A 10,892-nucleotide genomic window follows, 5' to 3' on the forward strand; every position below is an offset into this window, starting at 1 on the left:
TCAAATATTGGTATGGGATTATTTCGACGCGGCTAACACAATAAGGAAAGAGATGGCGCACGTGATTCGACGCGGGCAGATGGTGTGCCCTTCTAGCTAACATTGTTGAATTTTATTTTCTTGAATATGTTCTATCAAAAACAAAAGAAAGCACTATCTTTATTATCTTACACGTGGGACGGTTTGCTTATCCGTCAAATACTAATCATTCATGGATCTCCTATATCTCTCTCCTGTTTATATTAAGGCTTTCTGCCTCTTTAATTGCAACGTCATGTTGTCTCTTCTATGCAATAGACAATGCCTTCTGAGCAAAATACCGCACATCTCCATCCGAGTCCTCTGCCAATTTACGTAAGCTAGCGTGGATCTGTTCACCACAAGCAGCCATGAGTCCTGCGTCCTTCTTTACAAGTGGCAACAAGACCTCGAATGATTTGGCAACATTGAAGCGAATGTTGGGGATGGGATCACTGGCCAAAGTAGATACAGTGGGAATAATAGATTCACGTAATACTTCAGGAGTGACTGCTCCAGACAAAGTCTGTTCAAGAGAAGGGAGTGAATTTCGGTTACATCAAGAAAAAGAAAAAACGCATCAACCGAGACATACCGTTAACGCAAAGATCGTCGTCATTCTGTACAAGTAGTTGGCGTGTTGTGCCATAGCCAAAACCTTCGGAATGATGGTAGCCTTGGCCCATTCAACTCCAAAGACTTCAGTTAATTTTCGAAGATTGGTGGTGGCGGCTTCACGAATGGAAAAGACACAATCGCCCAACCATGACATGCAGAGATTGCCCAGTTTTTCATCAAAGAATGCAACACCCTATAAATCACAAGAATTAATACGCAAGACCACCTCCCAAGGAATATTGACTTGGGTCTGGCCACTTACCAATTGACTGGCAAGGAGAGGAGTGTTTTCGATGATGGCCAATCGTACACGCCATTGCTTGTCTTCAGCCAATTCGACAATAGCCGGTAACAAGGATTGGGATAGGAGTTCAATGCCGATAACTATTATAGATTCAACATGAGATTTTCTGGCAGAAGTCAGCATCGCAACATCCAGCAATTTACCTTCATTGACACGGTCCAACTTGGAAATAATATTTAATCGCACTTCAGAAGCTTCGTCTTTAAGAAGTTGCAAGAATAATGGCAGGAGGTGTTCGATGGTGCTACATAGAACGAATCAGTTATTGTTCTTTCGGATCGGCTGTAAGCGTCCTTTTGCTGGCGTACTTGTCTTTGCCAAGAAGGGGAGCCAGTCCACTGATTTGGGTGGCCAACGAACCACGGACATGTTGAGAAGCATCGGTTACAAGATCTTTAACACATGGCATAACTTCCTTCAAGATTGACTCCAAATCAATCATTGCACAGAATCCTAGCGAAAAAAATGGGAATTACGAAAGTTAAAACCAAAACAAGCGAACTGTTGCTGCTCCAAAATTACCTGGAACTTGCGTCGCGGCGGCTGTTCTGACTTCAGCTTCATTATCCTTGAGCAAGTGAACATAGGCACCAATTAATTCTTCACGAACAATGTCCATGCCAACGGCTTTGCTCAACTATTTGAATGAAAGAGATATTCTAGCATTTCATCCCGTTAAAGAGCAACGCCGAAAACATCAATTACCGGGACAAGCTTGTCAGCAACCATGTAACGAACTCTCCACGACTTGTCTGATGACAGATTTCGTAGAGTTTGTAAAAGATGGGTCTTGCTCTCTTCGTGTGTAAACACTTCAGCAATAGCAATCAATGCTTCCACTGTCAATAGTCGGACAGAGTCCTAACAGTGACAAATGTCTCATTATCCAATACTTAGCAGATTTTTTTTTGCGAGTATGACGAACCTGTTCGTCTTGAGCTAAAGTATTGAAGAGAGGCAACATCTCACTCATTACATGCTCCTTTGATACTTTTTTGGTAAGTTTCTACATAACCGGAGATGTCAGTTTCGGGTAATGATGATCTCTCCTGTGTTGATTTACATACTGCGAGATGGGTAGCAGCAGCACGTCGGACCATTGGGGTATCGTCATGTCCCAATTGCGCAAATAATCTAAGAAGACAGACGACAAAAATCAGGAAACAGTCCATTATAATTTCAGGAACCTCAACTGATTACCTTCGTAATTCATCTTGACTTGCATGACTAGCCAATGGATAGACTGGAGCATACAATCCACATGCACTGGTACGACTCGTAAACCAGTCACCAACAGTCAATCGTTTCAGCATGGGGAGGTAGTGTTCTTCGACTTGTGCTTGACTCAACACGACAACAATTTTGCCAATGGAATCGACAGCCTTGCAGATTTAAAAAAGGTTGAGATCAAGGCACACAGTATCAGTACCGAATATGTGATTTTACCTTGTCTCTGACAACAGTTTCTTCTACAGCAGCCAGAGTTTCCAATGGGGTCAAGAGCATATGGCCAAATGGCGGTCCCCCAACATAGTCAACAAAGCTGCCTAGTTCTTCAGCTAGAGCTTGTAGTACTTCATCTTCATCATCAATAGATTCTATGAATAAATATAAAATTATAGAGATTAGTACTCTTTATTCAATTGATACAGTCGCGCTCCGAGAACCATTCTTCTCCCACAATTGATGTTTGTTTCGTGCTTTCTCGATTATGACGATGGATTTCATAGGAAGAGCAAAATTAATGTAGATAACAAATATTTTACATACCATCCAAGAAGGGAATCAGTTCATCACGAGTTCTGTCTGGTCCCAATGCCAATGCGATGGTCGATAATCGTCGAATGGCATTCAACCTCAATGCAACATCATCATGCTTGAGTTCGTCAATCAAGACTGCGATTGGATATAGGCTATCATCATTGTTACCGTCCGTCTCCATCATTTATATAATATTACTATGTCCTGCTCGAGTAAATTTATGCTTTCCGTGGGTTCAATGACAAGAGTACAAATGTGAACAAATAGAGAATGAACACCACATTTCTGGACCTTCACACGGCAAGATCGCACTATTACGTGTAATGTATATTGAAATAATGCATGAACGAATATCTATACAAGTCCACTTTGGCTCCCGAGATTCCTTTGCTTGCTCCTCGCCCAAGGCTTCACTACTGCTTCCTGCTGTTCTTGACCTGGACCTAAAGATCCACGACCTTCCGATGCTTGACGAGATGCGGTACTCTCTGTTTGACGCGTCGACAACGCTGGATTGCTCCTGTTCAAAGCATCATCAACCTCACTTGTTGACGGTTGAGGGAGTTTGCCCTCCCAAATACTTAATTCCCGCTGACCATCTCGCATCTTCTTGATCTCGTCCGGTCTGAGAGGTGCAGCACACTGATAAATCATAACAGTTGTTGGTTAGCATTTGTGACTGAATGCAATCGTCTGAAGGCATCTTTCTTTACCATTGGGCAAGATCCCGTTTGAGAGATCAGTGTTGATAGACGTGAATAGAGTCCAGGAAATCGACACTTGGGACATAGCGACCACTCATGAACAAGCATGTGTTGACCCTGCATGAATTGTGACAGTTTTCGACGTTAGCCATCAAGAGGCCAGCGACAAAACCGACACATTGAAAGACTTACCGTTGCAATACAATATGGCAGCGTATTCTTGCACTCTGGACAATCCAGAGACGTTTCTGGCACTGTCGTCGAACAGAACGGACAGCGTGTACATGGCTCGTCGACTTCTTCTGTCTCTGGACGCCTGCACAAAAACACGTTACAACCATAAGCAGGCGCTTAACACCAATAAAGACCAACCGACATGCCTGACAATCCCTTCAATCTTCTTCTTGTGCTTGTCTTCAATCTTGTCCCGATTTTCAGGCCTCATTAGAATAGCAGCGTGTTCAAATGCAGACTTTTTCATCCCTGACCGGTAACATTCAATGACTGTAGACACCAGAATGGGTATAGCGTGTTCAGGGAATAGCGATATATGAGAAGCGACTCGTATTAGGAGTCTAGCAGCAGCAGAATGGTCTTCAGACTTGACCAAAATCTAAGGCAGAAAAGCTCACATTAAATACTAATATGTAGTTTCACTGCTCATGCAAGAAACAAACCTTGACCAATAGATAACTGTGAAGTAACATCAACATTCGATCCAACTCGGCAGGAGCTTTGACGGATTTGGATCTTAAAATAAGGTGATATCCCAACAGCATGTCATGAGCAGCTCGATAGTTTCCTGTAAATCAAACTGTTAACTCATTGTTGTCATGGGATGTTTTTGCACAATAAACCTCACCTCGCTCTTGTTCTCGCTTAGCAATAATAACGGCACTACGACCGGCTTCACGATATTGACCCAGCGACGTGTAGAGTTGGAATACGTACTTGGCATCCTGCAAGAGAGTGAATACTGGTTCGTCAACGCGAAAAAAATGCCCCGCTGGGATGGGTTACCATACCTTCGGCAGTCCATCACGTTCACCCATCAAGTAATCCACCAACTGAAGTGTCAAAGCATCATTCTTGGCCAGTCCAACACACTCAATGGCTGCATCAATAGCTTCATTTGCAGGAGTGGGAGGAGCTTGCAAGAAACAATGCAATGCACGTGGGTATTGCGCTGCGCGCATAAGATATCGACCAGCAGAGTAGAAGGACCTTTTGGATTCAAAGTATGCAGCAATGGTTGACACTAAAGTAGTGCATCAGTGTGAGGACCGAAAAACACGAGAGCCAAAAAAATCAATGGGCGGTAGAGCAAGAAATTACAAAGCTCTGGAGTTGCTTGATCTTGAAGCAGTTCTGCATATTGATCCATAACATCGTGTTTCTAGACGAGCCAAAATTGTGAGTAAATCTTTCTGGGCTGATTCATAAATGGCGTTCTGAGCCACATACCTGAGCAATTTCGAAAGCTTCATTCTTCATATCAGCTAGTAAACAAAACTCAATGACAGACTTGTAATCTCCAATGCCTCGGAAATGATTGGCCAATATCAAAGCGGCATCTTTAGACCGTGTTTTCCGAACCAATTCCGTTGCCTAAAAGTGCAAAGTTGAGACAAAACAAGAACAGCAGGCGCTGCGCGTGATAGTCGTACCCGAGCAATATCTCGTAACTTCTCAACACATAGCCTCACTGCAGCACCATAATCCATTGTCTTTTCGTATGCATCCACGGCTTCTGGATACTTGCCCTCCGCTACGAGTATTCAAAATGTGAGTGGTAGCATCTCAAACCGTGATTTTGATTATACGTACTCTCTTTGGCTTTCGCGAATGCCGACCATAGCTTGCCGTTGCTCGATCCAGCTTTAGGGAGGATACTGGCAACACGATTCCAAGCTTTGGCTAAACGATGAGCATGATGGTTGGAAGCCACATACAAAAAATCGTTTAGACCACAATCGCTATACCTCTGGTGAAAGCATCAGCAGCTTCTTCCCATCTCTCAGCACGTTCCCATAACTCTCCTTCTTGCAACGCGAGACTAACCCCACTACTGTCCTGTCGTTCGCGTAATATCAAAGCACATTCAGCCAGCAGATTTGGATCATCGGTGTCTGCGACCATCGCTAGTCCTTTGCCAATATCACCGGTTCGTAGTGTTTCTCTCAAGACACCAGCGGAGCATGAGACTTGATGTAATTCCAATTCCAAAGTTGTACCACTGAAAGTGTCTGAGGTTGTAAGGGCATTATGGTAGTATTTTAAAGCTTCTGAGTGCTTTCCTAAAAGCAAAAAAAAGTCATTAAAAATCCTCCAAAATGCTGCGAGGAGCTCAAACCTACCTTCAGATTCCAACTGCTGAGCATACATCTTGGACAGTGTAGTGACTTCAGCCGGTGCAAGTTTTCCAGCTAGCTTCAAAGCTCGATCCCACTGCTTCAAAGATCGACGTAAGTCCAATGCAGCAACAGGTTCTGGTGAATCCAAAAAGTACTCTTGGGCCAGATCGTACTCTTCAAAGAAGCTTGCTACATGACCACACAAGGTCTTGATGTTCTCAATAAATACAAAGCCTTCAATCTTGGCCACATTCTCAAAGTCGCTCAATGCATCACGGTAAATGCGTAAAGCTGTCGGTAAATCAAGGGCGCTCATGGCTGCGTCAGCAAGCATCTCCCATGGTTTTCGATCAGTAAGAATGCCCAATAGGCACCATATGTCTACCAAAAAAAATGGTTTCAATGAGCCAATATTTCAGAGAGAGAAAAGGCGCAGTGATATTGTCACATAATCGCTCACCGGCCATCTTTCCAACCGCATACAGCATTTGCAAGGCACGACCAGCATCTTCTGCAGGCAGAGACGGGAAATCCGCTGGCATTGGCGTTTGATGACTAGTCAAAGGTATGATAAACAATCGTCCACTTGGTGTCAAACACGACACAACTCCATCCAACATCAACAGTGGTTTCAAACCATATGGAAGCTTTGTACGTCCCACCATCAGACATTGTGGTCCACGCAGTGTTGTAGAAACAAACGTATAGGTGTATAGATTCTGATCATCCCAGGCACAAAAGGCATTTGCAGGAGGTGTTGGTTGTGAGTCCCATAGAAATCCGAGAAGCTTGCTTGCTAAAGCGAGTTGTTAGGGTACTCCCCAGCGATGTCAGCGAAATAATGTCGTACCGGCGTTGGTTGGAATATCGCAAGGCAAGCCTGTGAGAGGATTAATGATACCGGCGGATCCATCGTCACTCAAGTATATGACTTTAGCGCCTTCTTTGGTTTGCGGATATACACCTAAGACAGAGCTCTAAAAGGTACGCGTTACAACTTGCATCACGTTTTTTTTGCTGGCACATCTTTGGCCACTTTCAAACTCACCGATGCATGTATCTCATGTACCACTCGCCACTCTTCAAATCCAGCCATCCTGACACATCCTCTTGAATCTCCATATACGACGAAATCATTTGCCAGTGCAGCACATGTTATTTTGGCTGACTTTGATTGTTGAGAATCCGGAAAGACATGTTCCAAAGATGCCGGTGAGTCGGTAACCGATTCCCCATCAATGGAATGAACAATAAACTGCCCAGTGGCCAGCAGGGACCCAGCGTATCGAGCATTAAGATACAACCCTACAACCGGTGCGCTGTAGTGCTGTGAAAAAAATTGTTGTCGTGCGAGTCGTTTGAAGAAGCGAGACTTTCTCCACTCACTCTATGCGACACAAGAGCCGTATCAAGGACATTGGAAGGATTAGGGAATGACTTTCCAAACTTGACTTGAGCATTGACCTTGTCCAGAGAGCCCAGTTGGTAGAATCGAGTGTTGTTCTCATATGCAACCCCAGTCTATTTTTAAAGCAAGTGGTGGGTTCACTGACTTTTTTCGCGATGAAGAAGTCGCGATGAATAAGTTTCCCTTACATGTGCAGGACCCAAAGCTACCACAGTTGGTTCAACTTCTAGCTCTTGTTTCCCACAAATAGATGAGGTAGAGATACCCGAAACTCCAGTTCGTAACTTGGTTTGATCAGCAACGGTTATTTCTTGTAGTGAGCTCATAAATGCCTGGAAAAATTGGAATTCAACGACTTTGCAAAGATAGGAAAAGAAAGGAACGTAAATCGTACGATGTTGTTTCAATTTACGTACGATGTTGTTTCCGCAAACACTGGCTAACAATGGCAGTCTTGCGAGATAGCTGTACGTGCTGCCAGTCTTGGTTCCAACCGTAACAAATTGTCCATCATCAGAAAAAGAAAGTGAATTCAACTGTCCCCTTTCCTCTTCTAAATTAACGATAGCTTCCGTGACCTTTGAAGGTGAAAAAAATCGTGAGCTGGGTCTTGCTATTATCTGGTGCATCCACCATTGTGCCCTTCAATATACCATAACGTCCGCCAGATCATGCAATTTGATGCAATCGTCTCCACAAGTACCAGCCTTGTTGAGAGCAATTGACACAGCCAGATCAGCTATACCGTCCTTGTGATCGCGAGTCACTCCAATTTCTTGTCCAAGATCTGCCTTGCCTAGAAAAGCACAATGTGCATGAGGAGCAGAAGTTGTCAACCTGCTGCAAAATTTAAAGGTATACTTGTTGAGACTGCAACCATATTTCCAGAAGAGAAGCCAACTAGAATCGTCCCATCTCCAAACCAATCATACGTGACAATATCCCCGTAGCGAGGTTGAAATCCCAGCTCAATAGGAGAGTTCAAATTACTCTCTGCAAATAAGAATATCTTTTTCGCACCAACAATCATTGCGAGTGTTGGCTCTGCGATATTGCCATTGATTCGTGCCATAAACCATAGCGGTCTTCTGGGTCTTCCTTTCAAGGCCACATGCGTAATGTTCTCTCCGTTGAAATTCCACATCGATAACTAGATCAGAAGAGGTGTCAGTCAACATGAACGTTTTTTGCAATTGGTCTTGTACACAATTTTACGGTAGAGTCATCTGCGCCAATAGTGAGAACGTTGGAGGCATTCCAGCATCCACACACGATGTCCTTGGAGTGTATGGTTTGCAATGGTAAATTTCTGCCATTTTTGCGATCGTGCAATAGGATGCTGCCTTTGCGATCAGCGACAACGACCTGTCAAACGGAAAAATGAAGTGATCAGTCAAGGTGCTGCTTTGAAGTCGTGAAAATAAAGTTACTCGGTTTCCATCGTTCGACCAGCATAAGAATGAGACTCCTCGAAGTCCCGATTCAATCGACGAGTTTTGGTGTCTGTCGAGAGAAGACCATATGCACACGCTGCCAGAGCGATCACAGGCTGCTGCCAGGAGACTTCCATCTGGAGACCATTCGAGTGCAGAACAAACGCTAAACAGTACGTGATCTTGTGTGAGCCTCTCTGGTGTTAAAGTCCATTGGGTGAAAATCCAATCCCACCTCTGAAGTAGGAAACTGTCGACGATAGATCCCTGGCGATCAATTAATTGCACGATTTTGTTGACTCTTTAAAGAAAGTATGAGGTCAGGTGATGTGATTCTGCAATGTTGTATGTTTTAAGTTGATGACTTGCCCGACTACAGCCAAGAACTGACTGGATCTAGCCTGCCATTGGAATTTCACGATTCCTGCACCATGTTGGCGTGGACCCGTGGTATGGATTCTCTATATGGAGGGTCAGCCTTGTCTAGAACTATTCCCAAACAAGTGTCGTTGGTTTTCCACTTGCCTTCAACATTGGAGTGCTCTGTGATATTCACGTGAATGTAAAGGGGAAAATAATGTTGAAATTTGAATAAAGTGTCGTCTCATCTACTACTATTCATCAGACTTCATTTCTCAAACTTTGCCACTATATTTATAGAGTGGAACGTGAGATTAGGACGCTTACAGGCCGCTAATTTGCTCCAAGTCACTTGTAGACACTTTTAAAAGGTGGTTGTCACGTTTGTAGATGAAAGTATCCCTTCCATCTACACCGCAACAGTAAACTAATCTGAATGTTCCTTACGTTCTCGACCAGATATGCCATCACACACCATCCACGGTGATGATTCAGACGACGACTTTCAGAAACCGCATCATCCTGCTAGGCTTAAATCCTCTCATGCTACAAACAAGGGAACGAAGCGAATCTCCCCAGTCAAACCAACAACATCAGAGCTGAATGCTCCCTTTAGATTCAGTAAACGCCGTGACGATCGGAACATCTCATCATGGAAGTCATCTGGAACTGCTAAAACAACTGGTGCATCTTCCAGCGGTATACGACCTTGCGTATATTCGAATGACAAGCAGTCACTGATTACAATGCTATCCATCTAGAACATGGCTCCGTCTCAACCAATATTCCTCCCATCCATATACTGGATAGTCCTCGACCAGTCGAATCACCTCTCTTTCGACACACACCATCGACTCACCCAACGAATAATCAATTTGGGGCGGAGTGTACCAACATGCCAACCATTTGTGTTGCACCTACACCCGAACCTAGTCATATTGCAGCCGTGGCATCGCAGCCAGGCCCAAGACTGGAATTGAGTAGTAAAGAGACTAGAGCAGATCACGTCGCGGTGAGTAACATGGTGATGGGATACGCTGTACCTGCACCAACAACGAATAATGAACCGATATCTATAACTTCAACACCATTACAAGAGGTCAATCCCAATTCTGTGCTAGCAGACAGCCCGGTACGAATAAATTTCCCTCCAATAGCCATATATAGTGATGCAGAAGCCACGCCATTTATACCACGTAGAAAACGACATAATCGTATTATAGAAAGCCCTGCTACAGCCGAAAAACCACTCAACCTTAGACCACAACAGCTGATGCACGGTGCAGTCAACCTCTCCTCACCAGACATGAGTCAACCAGTACGCATGCCTGGCAGACGCAGAAGGATGGGTATGGGTCCTGTTGCCGACACAGTAAACAAATCAACAGTAAACGAATCAGTCTCAATTGATTTAATCTCGCCAGAGGCTGATCAAGAGCTTAAACGTCTAAGAAGGATAAACTTCGACTCACCCGACCCGTCAATGAAGAATGTAAATGCAGCTCCTGAAGACACCGAAACTCATAGACAGCCGACACCACGTCTGGATAGACTAATAAACAGAAGAGCTCGTGGTCGGGCTGTCGCTCGTCCACCGCCAAGGCAACGATCGACCCCAGTCCTTTCACGAAACGATCCCGACAACGAGTCAAAAAAACGTCGTAAATTAGGGCCGAAAAGAGTTAAACGCTTCGTATCAGCTGCAAATCCCTTTATAGAGAATGAAGCTGAGGAAACAGACTCTGATGGAGAAGGCGGTCATACTGCGAGAGCACGACGTGAAATAGATGGTGATTCAGATCCTGAACTAAACCAGGACTTGGAAGGCTTCGTTTGTGGTGACGATGAAATAGAATTACATCCGTCAGCCAATCCCGATATGGCAGCTCATCATCCCGCTGCAACCCAAGCCATTGCCATGTACCACAATAG

The 10,892-nt window shown here is 44.3% G+C and overlaps 2 protein-coding genes across 2 annotated transcripts; both read right to left on the minus strand.

The window, feature by feature from the left end:
- Nucleotides 1-286: 286 nt before the first annotated feature.
- On the minus strand, nucleotides 287-2,882 carry SmJEL517_g02843 (uncharacterized protein; the record flags this gene model as incomplete). The annotated part of the gene is made up of 12 exons (XM_031168771.1): nucleotides 287-544; nucleotides 614-829; nucleotides 899-1,020; nucleotides 1,084-1,184; nucleotides 1,249-1,393; nucleotides 1,463-1,577; nucleotides 1,646-1,801; nucleotides 1,866-1,946; nucleotides 2,008-2,074; nucleotides 2,141-2,322; nucleotides 2,387-2,538; nucleotides 2,711-2,882. The coding sequence occupies 12 exons, from the start codon at nucleotides 2,880-2,882 to the stop codon at nucleotides 287-289; spliced, it is 1,767 nt and encodes a 588-aa protein (XP_031025236.1).
- Nucleotides 2,883-3,055: 173 nt separating this feature from the next.
- On the minus strand, nucleotides 3,056-8,737 carry SmJEL517_g02844 (uncharacterized protein; the record flags this gene model as incomplete). Its single annotated transcript, XM_031168772.1, has 23 exons — nucleotides 3,056-3,343; nucleotides 3,415-3,522; nucleotides 3,598-3,659; nucleotides 3,778-4,018; nucleotides 4,083-4,207; nucleotides 4,268-4,364; nucleotides 4,431-4,663; nucleotides 4,741-4,801; nucleotides 4,870-5,013; nucleotides 5,073-5,173; nucleotides 5,233-5,322; nucleotides 5,388-5,702; nucleotides 5,763-6,140; nucleotides 6,220-6,555; nucleotides 6,610-6,736; nucleotides 6,808-7,086; nucleotides 7,146-7,280; nucleotides 7,356-7,499; nucleotides 7,584-7,745; nucleotides 7,821-7,963; nucleotides 8,029-8,317; nucleotides 8,383-8,532; nucleotides 8,714-8,737. 23 exons carry the CDS (start codon nucleotides 8,735-8,737, stop codon nucleotides 3,056-3,058), a joined length of 4,032 nt encoding a protein of 1,343 aa, XP_031025231.1.
- Nucleotides 8,738-10,892: the final 2,155 nt, after the last annotated feature.

The sequence above is a fragment of the Synchytrium microbalum genome (assembly GCF_006535985.1).
Source record: "Synchytrium microbalum strain JEL517 chromosome Unknown SmJEL517_scf0013, whole genome shotgun sequence".
NCBI classification, from domain to species: domain Eukaryota; kingdom Fungi; phylum Chytridiomycota; class Chytridiomycetes; order Synchytriales; family Synchytriaceae; genus Synchytrium; species Synchytrium microbalum.